This window comes from Dysidea avara, chromosome 12 (genome assembly GCF_963678975.1).
Source record: "Dysidea avara chromosome 12, odDysAvar1.4, whole genome shotgun sequence".
Classification (NCBI taxonomy): domain Eukaryota; kingdom Metazoa; phylum Porifera; class Demospongiae; order Dictyoceratida; family Dysideidae; genus Dysidea; species Dysidea avara.
The window spans coordinates 2,802,635-2,825,227 of NC_089283.1; the positions used below are offsets into that span (position 1 = coordinate 2,802,635).

The window sequence follows — 22,593 nt, forward strand, 5'->3', positions numbered from 1 at the left end:
TTAAAAGTAACTTTAAATTACTAATAAGTTAAAAGTAATTTCAGAGGTTTAAATTTAAAGTGCCATATGATAGTTGTAACATGTGCACTCGTGGTCTACCTGATATGTCTACCCTCAGTCCTCAAGTCTGTGGCCCTTGGGCTTTGGGTAGACATATCAGGCAGACCACCCATGCCCATGTTACAACTATAGTGGAACCTCAGTTATCCAGATCCCACTTATCTGGATTCTCAGTTAACCAAACCAAGGAAATGACTGCTCTATTGGAGTAGTGACTGTTCTATTATGGTAGTTTAAAATACTAATATTTAACAAAAAAATCTTTCTGCTATTTTAAGGTTATTTATACACAGTTTCAGAGATAAGGAGTTTCAGAGTTATTCACCACCCCTGGTCCAAAGGAGTTCGAGGTTCTACTGTATAAATTAATTCATTGATTCTATTCTTTTCATTCTTAGTGGTTGGGCAGATATAGTGCAACTAGAAGGGCTGTCAGTGTTTTTAAAATTGTTAGTACTGTTTGTTCCATACAGTCACTACAAAGTATTACCAGATCATTTATTACATGGATTACCTAAAACCAATAATTTGCTTTTTGGAACCTGCTAGCGCTACTATTGAATTGGCTCATGCAAAACAGGTACAATGGATGTATGCTTTTATTATCTACAATAAAACATCTCAAAAGCATGGCACATAAAACATCTTAAAAGCATGGCAATATATCCATGGGATTTCATGAAGTTACAATGTACTTTTGGATTTATCAAAATTACTGAAACTATGAGAGAGAGAGATTACCTAACTCAGACTTCAACTTGAAGTGAGACAACATTGTAAAACTAACTTGTTCATCAAGTTGTGACCAAACTGGTGGAAATTAAAAACTATGAAGGCGTACTTGTTTCTGATCCCAGTCCACTAGCCCATCTATATTTTCATGTATCTCTCAGTTTAAAGCAATTAAGAGTCAGCAGACTAGCTAACATCCATGTTTCTCTCCTTCTTGAATATAAATCAAAAGTAGGTTTGTTACAAACTTTTATATACAGTAGTATTGCTGTGAATGAAAATTCTATTTTCAGTAATGACCTCTTACATATTTTCTATGCAGGCATGAGGTTGTTATTGTAAATATGCATACACAGCATGGACATGCAACTGTTGTAGATACTATTGTCTATAAGCAGGGGCGTACCGAGGGGGGTTTCCAGGGGTTTCAGGAAACCCCTTTGGATTTTACATAGTACTTCAAACATTAAGAAATTGAAACTTCAGGTTTCCAGAATCTGAAATCTGTCATGGAACAGGACACATTTAAAACTTTTATCTTAGATAAATAATAGTTTCTAACAAGATAGCAACACTTATAACATTGTTCTGAAGAATGATTTTAGTGAAAAGATAGAGATACTCTAATAGAGCAGTCAGGTGATATAAACTACTCTAATATAACAGTCACTTAGCTGAAGTGGAAACCCCTTTTCAAAATTCCTGCGTACGCCCCTGATTAGTTATTACTTTTGGACAGTTATAACTATAGCTACAAGTTAATAGCTTGCAGCTGAGAAATATATAGCTAACTTATAAGAAATCTATACCACAAATAAAGTAGTTGCAATTAGCTACCCCCAATTCTGGCTATACATGCACAGCTACTTGAAAAAGTGTGATAAGAGTAACCTGTAGTCTTCTATACAAGTAGAGTACTTGTCCATCACAAGAACAGTTCAAGAAGACCAAATGAGTGAACTTTAAGTGTCAGTGGAGAGTTGACTTTTAATGTTCCGCTATACCGGTACAACCATCATTCAAATACTCCAAGAGAACACTCACTCTCATAGTTATTCTAGTAGAATATCTCAGTAAGGATTAGTATGATAATCTGACTAACTTATTAATAGAGATGCAATTTTATGAATATAAAGTGTCGTAAATTGTTGAAAGAGTTTGGTTCATGGTATAACAACATTACCATGGTAACACTGAACAATGACCAAGTGATCATTTCATTATAGCTATGCAATATTACGAAAGGAGGTACAATTACAGATCAGTACGTTGTGACAAGAAGGTCACCACTATAATTTCAACACAACTTGTGTATAACAAATTACTAGCATACTTAAATGTAGCTAGGAATGTCTATGCTATTTAGTTTGTATGAGTGTGGCAGTCATAAAGGTTGGAGAGGCAATACGTTTTGAGCTATAGAGAAATTATGGTTGAAACTCAGCAATCTGATTTTTTTCTGCAATCCAATGACTGCTTTATTAAAGCATCCACTTGGTCAATATACCTTTATTACTAAAATTTATACCACGACATCACATGGTAAGGTACTATACTTCAGTATTAGCTAGTTGGCAGTTTACTATACACTGAAGTGTTCATAGGACACCAAAACATAGGCGGATCTAGGAGACACTGCTAGGGAGGCTGAGGGTCAGCAAGAAGTTACGGGTATACCTTTCTAAGACTCTACCTTCTGAGAAAATTTTTAGACCTCCTAGATTTGAATTAGGAGCATTTTTGATAGCTGTTTAGCTAACAAAATGTATAGCTTCCAAAGCATATAAAATTGGTTATATAAAACCTGTTTGATGGTAAACAAAATAAGGTAGCATTGTCTATAATTTACAAAAGTTGTCAGTTAATGACATTTGATTGTGACTGTTCTATTAGAGTAGTGACTGCTCTATTACAGTATCTCGATCTTTAGCACAAAAATTCAACCTTATTAGCCTGCACAGTGTATAATTTATAACTGTATAGTGCATGCATAACTGTTGTTTTCTATTTGCCTGTTGGCTTTCTGCACTTCTGAATACAGACAGTGTGAATGCATGATTCCTGTCTCTGATGCCAATATTGTAAGTCCAAGGGGAAGGGCCAGGGGGCACAGCCCCTCTTGGCCCCCCTCAGATCTGCCTATGCACCAAGTTGTTCCAATACAGATACCAAAGGTGGCAATGGTGTCTGTATTGGAACATTTTGGTGTCTGGGGCCATTTCAGTTTTACAGTGTAATAATTTGGATCCTATAAGGTGACTATTTTGTTAGCTAGTTATATAGCTACATAACAAGCATGCAGTGTAGCTATGCACATAGGCGGATCTGAGGGGGAAAGCCCCCTGGGACTTCTCTAGCTCTCCTTTGGACCTACAGGATGAAATTGACACCAGAAACTGCGATCATGCATTCACATTGTATTCAGAAGTACAGAAAGCCAATGGGTAAATAGAAGACAATAGTTATAAATGCATTTTATAGTCGCATACTGTACCCTGTGAAGAAAGTGAGGAAAATAAGTTTGAATTTTTGTGCAAGATTGAAATACTCTTATAGAGCAGTCACTGCTCTAATAATTATATTCTAATGTATAAATTTGCAAATTATATATAATAACACTATACTTTAATTAATCAATTATATGTAATGTACAGAACTCGACAAGTGAGTGTAAACATACATATAAAAGTGTGTTATGTGTGTAAATATTATTAACCATTACTTAATCATGGCATGTGTAATCTAGCGATTGAGAGGCTAGTCAATTGTGGGAGGTATCCATCTCAGCTCTAGCTTGTGAAGATTTAGAATGGACGAAGACTGAATTAATAACTTCTCCATACAAGTTGTTCTAAATTAAAAGTTTATTGCTGCATATTTTTACGTTGTGTTCCCTTTTGAATTAAATGCCATCTTAAGAGAAGTGACTCAATATGCGGTTTTTCTTGCTGGTTTAACCCTCATGTCTTTGGGCAACTTACTGGCTTTAGATAATAACAGTGATGTATCAATTGTAACTTCACTGTTTGTGATTGTTTTATTAGAGCAGTTTAATTGTGTAGGTTACTTAGTCTCTTCTTTTGTCATTGGGTCAGCCTCGGATGACAAAGGATCTGTTGCTCAATACTAAGTCAGCCACATAGCTTGAGACAATTAACTACTCTAATAAAACAATCTGAAACATTAGAGAGAGATTGCTGTACCCGTGGAAGACATTGCCTTACATGTTTCACTACGCTAACATAGCTAGATCTACATGTGGCGGTTCTCTCTACCCGGAGACTCTACCCATGAAAATTCTGAATGCCGGTTCTATTAGAGCATTTCAAGAAATCCACTAACACCATGTAGTACGTATTGAAATAGACTTGAGTCCAGTTTCCAGTCCAGAATCCACTCCAGTCTGCTTCCCAGGAAAAGGTCAAGGCAAATACACAACAGTAACTACAACCTCATTCATAAAAATCGACTTAGGTGGTGCAACCACACATAAAATCTCACAACTTTACAGTGTTTACACAATAAACATTGCTAACTTGTTGAGAGTTGAAGCAATTGTCTCCAAGTCTGGTTTTCAGACATGTGAGCAAGTGTGCATTTACAAATACCCACGAGACCACTAATTTAAGATGTATAAAACAGGGGTGGATTTAGGATGTATAATATAATGTAACAGGGGTGGATTAAGGGAGCCCTCTTCAGATTTTTTTATAGTGTTGCTCATTGAACATAGCTGGACACCTTAGACATAATTCAAACATTTTTTATGTAATTGATGACTATGTATAATACAATAAATCTATCTCTAACAAATTTTTACCCATATAGGCATGACACAAGGGGGAACTAGGTGGGTTAGATCCCCCCAACATTTAGAGATTGAAATACTTGAATAGAACAGTCACATAAAATCTAATAAAACAGTCAAGAGTAGCATAATCATGTTTAGGGATGCGGCGATTATGCCGGAATAATTTCGGGAATAATAGGTATGTGTGGGAATCAGGAATTATGCTAGCGTTTTGAGGTGATTATAAAGCTTTAACAGTAGGAAAATCTACTGATTGCACAATTCCGTTAGAAAAGATTGAGATACTCTAATAGAGCAGTCAGAAACTCTAATAAGACAATCACTACCTTATTGTTTACTCTAATAAAGCAGTCACATTGAAATGAAATACTCTAATACAACAACCAGCTGAAAAATTCTGACTATTTGAAGCTTAAACATCAACAGATGCAACAATAAACTGGCATTATTAGCCAATTATGGTGGCCTAATTTTGGGAATAATGGGCAATTATCAAAAGCATAATAGATGATTTTTGAGCACTACTCAAAAGCATAATGCTCACATAATAGCCTCATGCCTAATTATGTTTAAACAACTAAACACCTGTTCTAAATTGAGTTACTGACTCTATCCACACCCTAGTTGAGACTAGAAATTTTGGAGATAAAAAATCATGCACCTGCACAACACATGCTATCAATGTTTAAATATTTTGCAATGTTTGTGCTTTAGTATGCTAATTCTGTTTTGTAGCTCTGTAATATTTGAACATTTAATAAAATTTTTCAGTTCAGTTAGTTAAAATTGTTTGGTTCAGTTAGCTGATATCAGCCAAAATCATTCTCAAAAGGTTAATTTTTCAAAATTTCCTTTAGAAAGCTTATAGACTTTAAACTACCAGCTCAGTAGCACACATGCTTTCAGCATTAAATTTTCACGAACATTTACAAATTTTAGTCAAAATTGCCACCAAATTCAATCTCGGAAAGTTTATTTTCAAAATTTCCTTGGGGAGCATATGTTATAGCGTAGACCTTATATATACTACACTAGCTATAGTTCTGTTTTTTAGTATCAGCATTCATACTTCCAGTGTACTATCAATAAAACTTCAGTCAAAATTGCCACCAAATTCAATCTCAGAATGCTAATTTTCAAAAATGCCCCCAGACCCCCATAGAAAGCTCATTTCACAGAATGTGCTTTGCACACTGTGGAGTCACTTCTACCAGTGTGCCCCCTCTTAGCAAAATCCTAGATCCACCCCTGGAATTGCAAAGAAATTTTTACTGCCTTTTAACAACATGAAGCTAATACCTGTGCATTGTAGATTTATTCTAACTTTTAGACAATTTAGTTGAAATGCAGCATTTTACTGAGTGTATCAGCACTATGGGACCCTTCCCACAATGTATTTATGTAGATTTAACAGTTTTAGTATATTTCCTTACATTAGCAAGAGTTAGTAATAATGGAGGGAGAATGTCTAACATTGTATAGGCCTGTATGAAATGACCCTCAAAGGGATTCCATCAGACATGCAAAATGTTTACACTGGAAGAACAAGGTAATGCGATGATTGAAACCATCTTCATCTATAGAGAATACTACAAATTAAGGAGTTTTGCAAAGAAATAATCCCTTTGAATTACTCAGGACCAGGCCTAGACACTTTCCCTCCACTATGAGGGATTTTCATCTAACAAGTATTGTAATATGATTTTTCCAAGGCCGGAGGAGACAGTCCAGTTAGTCATGCCTGAGCTGGACCAACTAGCTGACTAGCTCGAACTATATTACTCTCGTGCAAGCTCTGGATGATCATATCTACACGTACATTATACAGATGTTATTAAAAATGCATGGCACGAGTAGTTTCTCAGCCTAACTAAAGCACAAAACTACACGTACAGTACTTCCAATTACCGTACAGTACAGCATAGCATTCGCATCATTTTGTACAGAAATGATTTGGAACTGTTTATAAGGTTCTAGATGCACTGATTGTAGTTGTTTGGACACAAAATGGTTTGTAGGGATTATGGCAACCTGAGGGAGATACTCACAACTACACTGTAGCTATTAAAGTAATGAAGGAAGGAACATCTGCTCAATCCCAAAATGAACTACTCCAGGTTAATGGGTATACAATGTATTATGATGTTTGTAATGCTGTTATGTATATTGAACTGTTGTAGGAAGGAGTCACTATGGCCTCTGTTAATAATGAATATGTAGTACGACTGTTTTGTGTGTCTTGGAACTAGAATGATGCTTGTGTCTGAGTTTGTGCCATTTGGTCACTACATGATCATTTGAAAAAGTACGAGTCACAATTTACTACAAGAACACTACTGACATTTGCAGCTCAAATTGCTTTGGTACAGACATTATAGAGTGCTATGTAGAGAACACATTATGTGGTGTTGTAGGCTATGAAATATCTGGAGAGCATAAGGATGGTACATCGTGATTTAGCAGCCAGAAATGTGTTAGGTAAGAACACATGTGATGAAGTCTACCCACAAGGTTAAACAAATTTATTTTTAGTTCAAGGACCAGAACATGTCAAGATTACTGATTTCGGTCTCACACGGATTCTTAATGTTGGAGAAACAACTTATAAATCTGCAGGTGGTATGCTACCATTCAGATGGCTAGCTCCTGAATCTCTTGGACATGGACTGTTCACACACAAATCTGATGTGTGGGCATATGGTGAGCTTGTTTGGCTTTGTGACTGATCACAGAATGTTTGAGTTGTCTCATAGGAGTGACAGTATGGGAGATACTGACATTTGGGGCTTTACCATATCCATCTTTGCAACCATTTGAATTACTTTATACTCTACAAAGTGGGAAAAGACTAGAACAACCACAAACCTGTACCCTTGATCTCTACACTGTACTTATGAAGTGTTAGTCAAATGTTAAACATTTTGTTTATGCAGCATTTGTGTACTGTTTTGTAGGTTGGTTAAATAATCCTGATGCTTGGCCATCATTCGCAGACTTAGAAGTCATCATGCACAATTTTATTAATGATCCATTAAGATATATACTAACAGTTGTAAGTGTACTACTTAAGATGTGCACAACAGTCATTTATACATACACACACTCTTACCAGGTTGATGGTGCATTGGACAACTATGATGAACTACCAACCACGAAGCTGGAGAGGAAATTAAGTGCAATAACTGAGGATAAGGTAAGCACAAGTTTTTCTTTGCTGTAACCTACACATTAATAGTGTTACACTCTACATCCTATAATTCTCATAGAATAACTATGTCATCATAGCCAATGAAGTAACTATGGATGCTGGGGACCAGACCATTAACAGCACCAGGGGCGGATCCAGGGGAGGGGGGGTCTTTGGGGGCTGAAGCCCCCCCCCCCTTCATATTTAGGCTTTACTTGATCAATATGCTGAGTATTATAGTGAAATTTTGTCTTAGCATAATTATATGATCACTAATAATACAAATACTCATAAACCACCTTATAAACATCTTTCCAAGGTATTATCAGTGGATTTATGCTAAAGTTTATGCAACAAGGACCCGGATCAACATTGGAGGTGTACAAGATCGAGATACTCTAATAGAGCAGTCAGCTAACTACTCTAATAGAACATTCACTGGAAACATGTAGTTGGTTCTGTTATGGAATTTTTCCAAATCTGCCTGCACCTATACATACAATGAAGTGCATTGGTCTGTTTAAAGGGCTTCATTCATCTACTTGTGTAGTTAATATGTATGGCAATACTTAATTCAGGTACACAATTTCCATTGAAAATGCTCTCAGATTCAATCTTGTATTGTTCAAATTTTAAAATTTTCCACTTTCAACATATTATTATTCTAACATGCACCTATTCAGTGTTGTGCAATTGTGAGAGGGGTGCATCATGTACTTGGTTGCCTGTACAAACTTTTCCATTAGCAAAATACTTCAGAGTCAGTCTGGAGTCAGAGAGCCATACCTATAATCTAAAGGCAGTATATAAAATATCTACAGGCAGAAAATATTATGAATTTTATGTGGAAATGTCTCCAAATTGCAGTATTTTAGCATCTATTTTTCAAAATTTTCCTTGGGGGGGGCATGCCCCCAGACCCCCCTAGTTCCAGCATGCTGGGAAATGTGCTTCACACACCTCTACCCAAGAGATTAATACCTTGAGTTAACCCCCCCCCCCCCCCCCCCCCTTTTATAAATCCTAGATCCGCCCCTGAGCACAACAAGTACAAGTGGCTATGAACATCTAGTGATAGATAATGGTAGTGTGAACAGTCATACAATACCATAGTTGCATCTCATCCTACCTATCATCTGAGAACTCACTGATAACACAGAAGATAAAGGATATCAGAGTAGTACTGATCATGGGAAGAAGGAAGATGACACAGATAAACTTAACACAAGTATCCCATCAACTTCTAAACATGATGAAACATAATAATCATCCCCGTTAGCTACCTCGTCACAGTGACTGCTACAAGTAAATTAAACTACGTAGTCTAGTAGCCATAGGCGGCGGAAAGGGGGGGGCTAGGGGGCTAAAGCCCCCCTCGGTCTGCTGAGGGGGGGGCTTAGCCCCCCCTCAGAATGATATCACACCGAAATTATCTTTCTTGATAAAGATCGAGATACTCTAATAGAGCAGTCACTCTAATAAAGTAGTCAGTGTGTAGCGAGCTATGTACGGATTTTTATGTAGTTTATCAGCTAGAAATGGTAGCTGGTGAGGTGGAAAGCTCTTGTCAGTTGGTTGCGACCTTTTTTTTTTTTTTTTTTTTTTTTTTTTGGTCTCACCTTACTAAACTATAGAAATAAGTCTGGGTCAGTTCAGCGGAGCCCCCCCTCATATCAACTACTTCCTCCGCCGCTGCTAGTAGCTAAATTAAATAGCCTGCTAGCTACTACTTATGAACATTGCAACTGAGTCGAAACTAGACTCGAGCAGTCGAGCTTATCGATTGGAGCTTATAAAGCTTATCGATTAGAGAATATGCCCTCTAGGGTTTCTCGATTGTGTGAAATCACTCTGGGGAAAAAACCTGCCACACTGTCACGTGACCATCCTTGTTGACTACCGTACTGTGCCGCACCCCACTCGCTTTTGATAGTATTTCGTACAAAGGTCACTCGGTCTGTACTAGTTGCACATGAAAACTACCACATGGTCTCGTTATCTGCTGAGATCCCGAGATGATTAGCTTGCTTTCACATGTCGCCGCCTTACTACAGATCGCTGTCATCAGCCAATCCACTACTAGTTGTCCTCCAAAAGGTAACCACATTGAATTAATCATTATACACCTGTATGTCAGAAAATTCATAGCAGTACACTTTCCTTGACGTACGTATAGCACCTGTAGCTACTGAACTGTACTATAACAATCAGTGACTGAATTGATTTGTATATGCAGTGATGCCAATATAAATTGTGTTCACTATTACAGCCACAGGGTATATTGTATTAGACCTATGCAGCATGCAGAGTTAAGGCCACTCCAATTTTTTTTCCCGGGCTAGATGGACTGCTCTTGCAACCACCCCCAGCACTAGCTGTTAAAGTGCTGGGCCGCTGGAAAGACCAGCATTCACTCAGGGCCACCAGAATCAAGGCGACCCTCAGAACAGGCCAGATCGACATGAGATGGTATAGGATGTCGAGACGAAGACCGATGACCCCATAAACACATCACAGCAGTTCTTATCAAGAAAAAGCACAACCTACATCACAACCAAAACAATTTACTGTAATTGATATTCCATTTTTCCGCTAACAAGGAAGAAAGTTTCCTAAAGACAGCAGTGGCACTGAGAAGGTCCCATGCCACCAGTAGCAGCAAACACCAATGGTGAAAAGCATGTTCTCTCAACTTCACAGATGCGTTTATCATAAGCCCGACGCTTCTCCTGTTCATGAACCAAGTAGCATCTGGACAATGGGGAACGAATATAGGAGCGCGCAAAAGGGTTAAACATCCTAACATCAAAAAATGCACACTGCCTATTTCAACCCCAAAAGTCCCTAGTAACAACATCTAGTCGAGCACCATCTTCTCCATTAGCAGTAGCATAACGTAGAGGTTCCCCAGCTAGTAGCTGGAGAGCAGGCTCAACACAAACATCATTGCACACCTCACTCAGTAACTTTGCAGTTAAGTCTCAAATATCATTGTGGCGAATAGATGGAAAACCACCACATGGACAGCTAAAGGCACATGCTCCACACTAAAGGATTTACCACAAACACAAGTCTGAGGCAAGTTAACAGGCAGGCTGCCATCCAAATTGTAAACACAGACAATCATGAAACTCCCCTTTGCTCAAAGCAAACCCATGCCCAGGAATGGGGGGTGTGGTTAGCCAACTTGACACACCACGCTCAGAAGCAGCATCAAAAACATGTTTCTAATATGGAGACAAACGATCAGAAAGCAAATCCACCTGAGCAGACAAATCATTGCGATGAGAGACTCTCAGTTCACGCTTGCATTGGTACATCTGCTGATAGACATCAAGACTACAAGAAGAACATTGTCTTAATAAATGGTCAATTAGAGGGGCTGCAACACGATTAGAAGAAAGAGACGATAAAAAGTGAACAGTTGGAATGATGACACCAAGCTCACCATGGCGAGCAGGTAATGAAAGTAGCTTCCATTCAACAGGGCCAAATGCTGATTTACCAGTCACAGCTGGAAGAAAGCAGAGGCTCAAAACATCATCAAGTGAAAGGAAGAGCTCAGAGGACATAGGCACTGTCCGAGCAATATACGACCAACGATGCAGAAATACATGCATGAAGGCCATATATGCTGCCTGAGGCTGGGTAATAGCAATCTCAGAAAGTTTCTCAATTTCACCCACCCATTAAGAAACCCTATTCTGAACATAGCTATTCAGAAACTCAACAGTGGCCAAAGCAGAACCAACATGACTCTTGCCAACATCAGTAATAACCACACCCATTCCACGAAACAAAGTTCTGGCCCTACGAAGATGTTGTGGTTTCACAATAAGGCATGTCTTGACTGCATTAGGAAAGTAGCCAAAATCAGGTCCCAGACTAATTAAATGATCCCACCAAGAGCGGAGACACTGCAGCGAGCTGCCTGCAGATGCATTGTCAGCATATACCACATCTATGAGACCTCAATATCAGCAAGTTGCTGGATAAGAGGCACAATACCAAGGGCATACATTGGCATCGCCAAAGGATCTTGTGCCTTGAGAAAGTATGTAGTCACCATCAATATAAAGTTTGGAGTCCTCTTGATAGGTATTTATCAAAATTTTAGCAAAGGATGGACAGAGAACAGAGATGTTTCTAAGAGTAGCCTGACAATTCAAACAATTGAAAGCATTAGTAGCATCCACTTGAAGAACAGCTTCAGCATCGGGAGTCAAAAACTGCCCTCATGGCATGGATGGCAGCTTCACAACCAGCAGGTTGGCCTGCACACAATTGCAAGGACCAGCCACCTACAATACATCATTTCGAATAATGCATAAGACAGCCTTAGAAAGTAATCGCCTCACCAATTCCAATAGGCCTCACACCTGGATGTTTGTCCAAAGCAATAAGACAGCAAGCAGTAAATGCAAAAAGGCAGCAAGGGTCAACAAGTGTTGTAGCCAACCTCCTAGCAACAGCAGAGAGAGCAGCACAAAGTGTATCAGAGGCCACTCCAAATAAATTTTCTGTTTTCCATCCACCGCCAGCATCTGGTTAACGTCAGCTCTAAATATTCCATTATTCCGTATTCTTTCATTATTTTCCGGTTATTCTTGCATACTGTACAGGCTCATTGTGCAACTGTGCCAGCTCACGTGTCAGCAGTGCTATCAAGTCGGCACAAATCCACGTTTGTGCTATTTTTACAACTTAAAAAGAAGTTCAAGCCTAAGCATGCTTTATGCAGCTTTTTATGGTTGTACCAAGCAAATAATGGCTTGTAAAGTGTTAAAAAGCTGCTAATCTTATAATGGAATAATGGAAATGGACCACTCGCCCGCATGCAAATATGCCTAAGTCCTAGAGAATATATTTGGAGTGGCCTAAGCATGCACTGCAAATAAAAACACTGCCACACCCTTACAAATTTTCTTAATGTTCATGTACATAGCTATAGAGATTTACTGATTCAACAGTTTTGAACTATTTCAATCCGATCTAATATATTTAGACTATTACCGATACCGATGATGTACCAAGTATTTGTTACAGGTAGCTCATACAATTTTACTATCTCAAACTTAGCATATATGGTGCAGTTATGTTATACTCCATTTGGTTCTACTTGGGGTACTTAGAGATCCTGACCACCTGGTAGACTCCTGTAAGCGTTCGAGCGTAAATCGGATAGCTGCAGGTTCAAGGCTGCCCAGGTCCAGTCATGGATTTTTTTCTCCTTTCTGCAACTTTTCAAACACATCTTATGTAGCTAAAGTCTTTGAGCAGGCTGTAGGACCAGGTGTCCTACAGGCTGTAGCACCAGGTGTCCTACAGACCTTCAGCACTTGTGCTGTAAAGCATTAATAAAAAATATATAAATAAATAAGCTGCATAATGACCAAAGTATTGTTAGTAGAGCCATGCATCAGTGCCAATGGTGGTGTGGCCTCAATCATACAGCATAGACTATAAGGCATCCACAAATATCATTGATGTAATTTCCTGCAAGACTTGCCTGCCAGTGGAATGCTCTGTGTTTAATGACTTGTCAGCTGATGTGTTAGTGATGTAGTGCAGTATTCAAGTGTTTCATTTCATTTAGTGCAGCACTATTCATTGTTTCTTAGAAGGTTGAGTAAGTTCGAGGGTATGTTTCAAGCAAACTTGTACATAATCATATGGCTTCTTGTACCATGACCTACAGAAAAGATTGCCTATGGAGAAGAGAAATGATAGAGTAAGTCCAGTATGCCTGAATACATGGAGTTATCAGAAAGATCAAATCGAATTACTGTTTAAAAATCAGTTGTGCCAATTTTGCTTCAATCGTCCAACTCAGCTGCCAATCTGATACTGGATTGGTAGATCAGTAGATCGGTACACCTCTATAGTTCATATAATCATTAAGTATCTAAATCACAAGGGCATACACATGAGACAAAGTCTGGATGGTCCATGTATAATAATAGCCCATGCCAGGAGATCAATCACTGGAACCATTTCAGTTCATGGTATATTATGAACATTTCAGTTTTTTCTAAAGTACATTTATTGGTTCCATTTGCTTACTAGTGGACCTATAATTCTGCCAAATTAACTTCCAAGGCTTCTTTTGTGGTTGGGGGAGCTTACTAAGATGATGTTTAGGTTTGGGGTTTTGGCAAAAAACATAGGCGATCACTATTATGAACCATGGTAGTTGCTAGTAGTAAGATACCACTAAAATACGTATATATGACCTGTTTGGTGCTCATCACTTTCTCAGGAAATCATTTGAATGCATGCAGAGTTTTGTTGCATATAAACAACTCTATAATTGGTATCATTTGTACACAAGATAGACCTGGCCACATTGTCCTTACCAGAAGATAATCAACTATATTTCCCACATAATGTCCCACTGTATAGTAAAGTAATATTGACAATTATAATGACAGTTTTGTTATCTTATAATTTATTCTTTTTTTAATTTGCTTTTATCCTTTAGAATTTTGTGATGGTCTCCGTGGACTAGAAACTGCAGCTGTTATTGGACAATCAAAAGAACAATTCTTAGAAGCTTTGAGAACTGTGTATTGTGGGTGTAGGATGGTTGATGGAAGTGTTAACATTTTAAACAGACAACTGAATGAGACTTATAGTTCTACAGATTTTGAATTTCTATCTAGTGTGGAGGAAATTGGTGACACGTTAAATATACAGAACATCAATGTAACTGATAATATAACACTACCAAATTTACGACTGATCAGAGGACATAACTTGATAGATTATTTAACAGATCCTACAGGAAATCCAGCATTATTTATTCAAAATGTAACCGCACCAGTGTGCCTACCAAAACTGACAGAGATCACATTAGGAGATGTGTACATTGTGACTGTAAGCTCTTGTAATCACAGAGGTGTCCTGTGGGAGGATATTCTTACTGACCCTAACAGTCAATATCAAGACATAGGAAATGATCATTGTCCTAGTAAGTCAAGCTTGTACATAACAGTGTATGGTGTAATGATATTTTCATTAGGCAGTACAGACATTATTGCTAGTAACTGTTCATACTGTGAGTACCAATATTGTTGGAGCTCAGGATTGTGTCAAACTTGTAAGAAGCTTATATCTTTGATATTGTAATTATCCTGTTCTATAGTAACAAAGAATTTTGGCAATTGCTTTGAAGACTGTTCAACAAGAAGGTGTTACCTGAACATTGCAGGGAATCCTCAGTGTTGTAGTAGAGAATGTGCAGCTGGTTGTGTGGGACCTAATGATAACCAGTGTACTGTAAGTAGTGTTGCACAATAGCTCGAAGTTAGTACATACGTAATTCTTACAGGCATGCAAGAATTTCAACAACAATGGTTCTTGTGTTACTGAGTGTCCTCCGAGAGAAATATACAATTCTGAAACTACGCGAGTTGAGATTAATGATAATTTTCGATTTCATTCTGTTTCACTCTGTGTAAAGACGTGTCCTAGTATGAAATGAGAGTGTGATTTGATATAACAGTAATAATATTGGTACTATTTTGTAGGTAATCGCTTTGAGCAAGGAATATTTTGTGTAAGTGAGTGTCAACCAGGTTTCCAAACAGTGGGACGTGTTTGTGAACCATGTCCAAATGGAGTGTGTGTGGGAGGAAGAGGTTAGTTATCATGTAATAAGGAACATGAAGGTTTACAAATATTAACCAGAAACTAGCCTCACATCTTGTCATTATTGACATTAGGTACAATCAAGCAGTTAATTTTAGTATGACTTGAAATTCCATTGAATTGTTTGAAGGTTATTGACTAACTGACTACCTAACTGCATGCCTTCAGACAAGCATATATGCATGGCTGTATAAAGCTATATGCAGGTTTGATTTTTTCACTGTTAGACATTGCTTCAGCCCAGCTGGTATGTCATAGTACAATGCATGCATCATGAACTTACCCTTGTTCTTCTTTTCTTTTTTGTTGATGGTACAAGATGTCAATTCATGCTAGCACACCAATGGCTTTGTATTGAGAATATATGCATAAGCTTTGTACCACACCTCCCACAGTAGTAGAAGCAAGCAGATTAATGTATCATTCTCTGAGTTCGGGTGTGGTAAGGCTGCTTTATACTTCCTTTTTTGAGTGATGGCCAGCAGAAAAAGGGTCTGGTGTAACTCAATAGCCATTTACTTCTGACAACTATCCAGTGTTTGGAGATATTGATTGATGACTAAACATATTGACAAGGTGCAAAATTAATGTTCTATGTTTATTACTGCTAGTGTGAGCTAGAAACCTTAATGCATGATTTACACCTTGTTAATATATCTTTATTCACCATCCTTACCAATCAGCTTGCCCATAGACCATTAATGCAGACGAGTCTGCATTCATCTGCATTAAAACTCGTCTGCATTAAAAAGCCTATTGAATTCATTAAACAAACATCTCCAAAAACGGATAGTATATGGCCATTGTAGCTAATACACCAGATGCTTTCATCTGCTGACCATTATACTCATAAAAGGAAAAATAACAGTCTGGCCATGCAGGACTAATCCCAACACCTTCCTGCAGTGGGATAGTGTAATAAACAATAAAACAGCTGAAAACTATGCGGAACGGCTACATAAAAGTTGCTGTGCTACAGTCCTAGCTTTCAGCTATGGCACAGTGTGCATTGTGGCTAAACTGTTGCTATGTACCACCTTAGTGATGTGGAAGGAACAGCATTTGATTGCCCCTGAAGGATAACTTATAACATGGCAGTAAAGCACTATTTATTTTACCATGCATGCTACAAATCATTATCACTATACAAGTTACCAGCCAGGTACTGATTAACCTCAGGTGGTAAGATGTCATAATATGATTTGTGTAGTTTAAATTAGCTGAATTCATTACATTATTATGCAAATTGTGTATTTGTCTTGTATTCTTTCCTTTCATGCACATTCAATTACGTTGCAACAAAATGTTAACAAACAAGTATAAGGCAAATATTGGTATTTTATAAGCTAGTAGGATCAGTATATAGCTACAAAAGGGTGCAGAGGGATTATTTCCTGAATTTGCAAATAGTTGTAGATAAAATGCTGGCTGTTATTGCGTTCACTGAGCATTGCTTATGAAATGATATATTGTAGTGTGTAGAGGAGTAGATGGAGAACTGTTACCTGCTGCAGTTCCGTCATTTTCTGGATGTACTATTGTTAATGGTGACCTCACTTTTAATGTCATAACGTATGAGCAGTTCATGTAAGTGACTGATATTAATAGTACAAATAAAATTATAATTATTTTCACAGCTCTCAGAATCTCAACCTAACACAAGCTAAGGAAAACCTTTCTAGTATTGAAGTGATTTTAGGACAACTGGTCATTGCTAGCTGGGGAGAGGAAGTGTTTGACTATCTTCCTAACCTCATGTACATTGGAGGATATGAGGGGGACACTGCTTTACCAGATAATTATCTTGACTCTCTACAGATCAGTGACAACAACCCAACCTCCAGTGCTCTTCTTGCTGTCAGTCTAACACAAATACACTTTCCCAAACTAGTAGAAATATCAGGGTTAGATATTTGGCTAGTCAACAATCCTACCTTGTGTTATATTGGAGAACTGGAATATTACAAAGCATCACCTAACCAGACAGTTCTATATGATGGTGTTACAGCACGAAGGGATTACAATGAATGTGGTTAGTTAAATTATAGTTAAATTATATGTTGTTTTTGTGAAGACGTAAATGAGTTTCAGAATTTAACATTATCATAAACTGTACACACATGCAATATTGTGTTGTGTAATAAGTAATAGACAAGTGTCCATTACTTAGAAACTATAAGAAAAGGGTTTTCACAAATTTGTAACATAGTAGTCATGCCCAAACAAAGGTAAGTCATTTTGCAGTGAGGTGTCACAGGCCTAAGATATGCCTTTTCACCTACCACTGCAGCTGGTGTATTACAAACACCATGGGACAGATCAATAGTCCTGATTATCAAGGGGTCCTGATTTTCCTGATCAGTTTATGTATTAAGAGATAGTTTTGGACCTTAACTAAGTGTCTGAATTATGTAGGTGTCCTCAAGTGTAAATATTAATTAACAGTTTCCAGTGTAAACTTTGTTTTGACGTGTGTTAATTGCGGCAGTTGCTGCAGGAATGTCATGTCACAACCAGTGTAATGAGACATATCGGTGTTGGGGTCCAGCTGATACTGACTGTGTAGTGTGTAAAGTTTACCTGTACAGGAATGGAGCTGAACGTATCTGTGTTGACTCCTGTGAGTCTACTAGACTACAATTCCTAGCCCTGTAAGTGAGCACCTTGTAAAAGCTGTACATATTAAATCATATTTTGCTTTGTATAAGATTCCTGTATGCTGACAACTCTACAATGACATGTGAAGTGTGTCATGAAGAGTGTAATGATTCTTGTTCTGGTCCAGTAAGTTCATTACACAATAATGTTTCATTAGCTTGTGTCATATATTACAGGCACCTAGTGACTGTTTTGGTCGATGTAAGAATTTTGCTCTTCCCACTGCCAACAACACTATCACTTGTGTTTCACAGTGTCCAATAGGTACTTATCTTAATGACACTAACTTCTGTCTCCCTTGTAATAGTGTGTGTGTACCACAAACTGGGTGTACTGGTCCTAGTGATCGTTTAGAAGATGGTGGATGTAATCGTTGTTATCATGTGTTGAGAAATGAGACTTTAGGTCAAGTTAGATGTCTTCCTGATGATGGTTGTATTGACAGAACATTTCTGAATCTTCCATTTGATCCTGTTGAACCATTTCCATTCCCAACACAATTTTGTGATCCTTGTCATGAACAATGTCAATCTTGTAGTGGACCAGAGGCCCATCAATGTTCACAATGTGTGTTTGCATCAAGAGAAGACAGTCAAGGTCGTTCCATTTGTGTTGGTAGTTGTGAAGATGGAGAATATGTCAGTGCCAAACGTTGTCTATTATGTCATGAAGAGTGTGATGGATGTATTGGTGGGAGTCAACAAGAATGTATTGCTTGTAAGAATGTTAAGAACTTTTTGAGTGATGATGACACATTTAAGTGTTTACCTTCAGGAAGATGTCCCAGTAACAAATTTGAGAATATGGTTAATTCAACATGTGATCAATGTCATCCTTATTGTGCAGAATGTGTTGGTCCAGAGTCCACCAATTGTACATCATGTAATGATCCTCCAGGCTATACCATCATTCCACCAGAAGGTGATGATCTAGGACTGTTTGGTTGTTGTGGTCCTGATTTTATGGCAGTGGAAGAAGATCAAATGTGTGTCACCATTGACCATGACAACACAACAGCAGTTAGTTCAGCATCGTAAGCGAAGAAGTGTTAGTTGTACTGTTAAATGCTACACTTGCTATTATTAGGAGTACTACTCCAGTTAGTGCAGTAGTAGGAAGTGTACTAGGTGGAGTACTGCTGATCATTATTATCATAGTGGTTATCATATTTAGTACTCGAGCATTGTACAAGCCTTCAGCCAAGTACACCTTTAAAGCAGTAAGACTTCCCTAATTTTAACAATTACTCTGTAACAATTGGTAAATACACAGGTAGCTGAAAATCCAATATATGTCAAGTCTCCATTTGCTAGCATGAAAATGGAAGAGGTTTGTATGAAATGTTTAGTGACCACACTCCACTTAGTCCCACTGAATAATTTATTTGTTACAGCTTCCAAAAGTACTTCCCAATCAATCCCACCTCGTTGTGATACCAGCGACTGCCCTAGAGTTGGAGAAGGAACTTGGAAATGGAGCATTTGGAACTGTTTATAAGGTTCTGCAACTAAATGCACTGAGTGTAGTTGCATGGACACAAAATGTTTTGTAGGGATTATGGCAACCTGAGGGAGATACTCACAAGTATACTGTAGCTATTAAAGTAATGAAGGAAGGAACATCTGCTCAATCCCAAAATGAACTACTCCAGGTTAATGTGTACAACATATTATGATGTTTATAATGTTACAAGTATTGAACTGTTGTAGGAAGGAGTCACTATGGCCTCTGTTAGTAATGAATATGTTGTGCGATTGTTTTGTGTGTGTCTTGGAACAAGAATGATGCTTGTGTCTGAGTATGTGCCATTTGGATCACTACATGATCATTTGAAAAAGTACGAGTCACAGTTTACAGCAAGGACACTACTGATATTTGCAGCTCAAATTGCTTTGGTACAGACATTATAGAGTGCTATGTAGAGAACACATTATGTGGTGTTGTAGGGTATGAAATATCTGGAGAGCATAAGGATGGTACATCGTGATTTAGCAGCCAGAAATGTGTTAGGTAAGAACACATGTGATGAAGTCTACCCACATGCAAGGTTAAACAAGTTTATTTTTAGTTCAAGGACCAGAACATGTCAAGATTACTGATTTCGGTCTCACACGGATTCTTAATGTTGGAGAAACAACTTATAAATCAGCAGGTGGTATGTTACCATTCAGATGGCTAGCTCCTGAATCTCTTGGACATGGACTGTTCACACACAAATCTGATGTGTGGGCATATGGTGAGCTTGTTTGGCTTTATGGCTGATCACAGATGTTTGAGTTGTCTCATAGGAGTGACAGTATGGGAGATACTGACATTTGGGTCTTTACCATATCCATCTTTACAACCCTTTGAATTACTTTATGCTCTACAAAGTGGGAAAAGACTAGAGCAACCACAAACCTGTACCCTTGATCTCTACACTGTACTTGTGAAGTGTTAGTCAAATGTTGAACATTTTATTTATGCAACATTTGAGTACTGTTTTGTAGGTTGGTTAAATAGTCCTGATGCTCGACCATCATTTGCAGACCTAGAAGTCATCATGCACAATTTTATTAATGATCCTTTAACATATATACTAACAATTGTAAGTGTACAACATAAGATGTGCACAACAGTACTAGTCATTTATACACACACACTCTTTCCAGGTTGATGGTGCATTGGACAACTATGATGAACTTCCAACCACGAAACTGGAACGATGTAAAAGTCACTATGAGAGGAAATCAAGTACAATAACTGAGGATAAGGTAAGTTTTTCTTTGCTGTAACCTACTCAGGGGTGGTGGAGAAGGGGGCTGTAACCCCTGTGAAAAAAATTATGGGGGGGCTTATCCCATTAAAATTATCAATAGTTGTCTAGCTCAATAGCATTACTAATTCAAGATACCCTAATAGAGCAGTCAAGATCAAGATACTCTAATAGATAAGTTGCAGTATTCTTAGAGGAGTAGTATATCAAGCTACGTATGTAGTTGTAAATGGGGAGATATAGTTGGTGGAGGGAAACAATTAATTGCCAGCAGGTTGTGACCTTTTTTTTGGTCTTCGACTTATAGCTAGGCCATGGCATCACCAAGACCCCCTAGCCCCCCCTAAATAAAGGTGTCTTGAACCTATTCATTAATCATGCTATGCTCTACACCACTAGAATAACTATGTCATCATAACCAATGAAGTAGCTATGGATGCTGGAGACCAGACCATTAACAGCACAACAAGTACAAGTGGCTATGAACATCTAGTGATAGATAATGGTGAACCAATTGTATAGTACCATAGTTGTTACTCAACCTCTCATCACAGAACTCACTAATAACACAGAAGATGAAGGATATCAGTATAGCCTTAATCATGGGGAGGAAGATGACGTTGAATCTGACACAGACAAGCTTAAAACAAGTGTCCTATTGACTTCTAAACATGATGAAACATAATCATTATGTGAATTTGTTTGTATTTTTTTACTGCTACATAGTACGTACTGTATATACATCAAGGTGATTGGAATTCCCTTCTATCACAGCTGATTATTAGGTTACATGTATAATATGACACCTATAGCTGATATTAGCTGCTGGATTCTCCAACTCACCATGGCCATTTCAGATAGCACATGCAGTCCTGTGTGGTCTGGTCAAAATTTTGCCAAAATCGTGACATAGTGGACCAAAGCACCAAACTTGGTACAGTGACTCCTTAGGATGTATAAAGTGATTTCAGAAGGGGTGCCACCATAAACTCACTCTGCACCACAACTAATTTTGACAATCCACTAAATTAAATCCCATCACATTTACAATATTCAACAGATTGCAAAGGTGAATAGCTTATATTTGTGAGTGAGTAGTCCATGACACCCCATAAAAGTTTCATTGAAATATTATGACTCTGTATAAAGATACAGTCTTAAACCAAAACATGTAAGTTTAGTGAAAATTAAAACACTATATACAGTCATTCATAAAGATTTTCCACAATATTATTATATAGCTTATTACTTACAAAAGCAATCTCCAAGTTTCCACTACTCAGGCTAAGTACTGTACACAAAACACCTGTTTACTGAGTACTTTACCTCCTGGGGTTGCAAACAGGCTCAATTTTATAGCCAGAATTAACAGACTGGTCACCGCTCGGAGAATGGTAACAGGAAAAATCTTTAACTTTGGTCTTTGTTAATCTGTTTTATGCTGTCTTTATTTCTATATGTGTATCTATTTATGTACAGTAGCTAATCATAATTAGCTAGCTATCAATAAATGAATACATGCATAATTATTTTATTTTTTTACTGTATTTTACTATTTTAATGCTTTAGTACAAGCAAGGCCTGCATTAAAGGTTGTGGGCAACATGTACCCACAGCCTACAGTCAGATGAACTTACAAATATTAAAGTTTTATAGTTATGTTCGTACTTTGTAGTCAAGACAGTTGGTCAGGATGTGGGATGGTCATTGCAGGAGAGGAAGTCTGGCTGGACGTTGCAG

General features: G+C 37.9%; 1 protein-coding gene and 1 long non-coding RNA gene across 2 annotated transcripts; both read left to right on the forward strand.

Annotated features, from left to right (window-relative positions):
• Nucleotides 1–6,754: 6,754 nt before the first annotated feature.
• On the forward strand, nt 6,755–7,488 carry LOC136240052 (uncharacterized). Its single transcript, XR_010693639.1, has 4 exons — nt 6,755–6,966; nt 7,018–7,081; nt 7,136–7,303; nt 7,357–7,488. It is a non-coding gene; the product is annotated as an uncharacterized lncRNA (long non-coding RNA).
• A 2,189-nt stretch (nt 7,489–9,677) lies between these two features.
• Nucleotides 9,678–21,605, forward strand: LOC136241120 (epidermal growth factor receptor-like). The gene is made up of 23 exons (XM_066032292.1): nt 9,678–9,887; nt 14,272–14,760; nt 14,812–14,889; nt 14,935–15,068; nt 15,121–15,262; nt 15,320–15,430; nt 16,916–17,027; nt 17,078–17,472; nt 17,929–18,091; nt 18,149–18,224; nt 18,275–19,131; nt 19,185–19,317; nt 19,371–19,427; nt 19,492–19,596; nt 19,651–19,749; nt 19,808–19,993; nt 20,045–20,108; nt 20,167–20,334; nt 20,387–20,533; nt 20,588–20,685; nt 20,750–20,851; nt 21,253–21,358; nt 21,408–21,605. The coding sequence occupies exons 1-23, from the start codon at nt 9,806–9,808 to the stop codon at nt 21,536–21,538; spliced, it is 4,035 nt and encodes a 1,344-aa protein (XP_065888364.1). The 5' UTR covers nt 9,678–9,805; the 3' UTR covers nt 21,539–21,605.
• The last annotated feature ends 988 nt before the right edge of the window (nt 21,606–22,593 follow it).

Coding starts and splice junctions, on each gene's coding strand:
- LOC136241120 (XM_066032292.1), top strand. CDS start 9,806: ATGATTAGCTTGCTTTCACATGTCGCCGCCTTACTACAGATCGCTGTC. Junction 18,092..18,148: donor AGACTACAATTCCTAGCCCT/GTAAGTGAGCAC, acceptor GCTTTGTATAAG/ATTCCTGTATGCTGACAACT. Junction 20,686..20,749: donor TAACATATATACTAACAATT/GTAAGTGTACAA, acceptor CACTCTTTCCAG/GTTGATGGTGCATTGGACAA.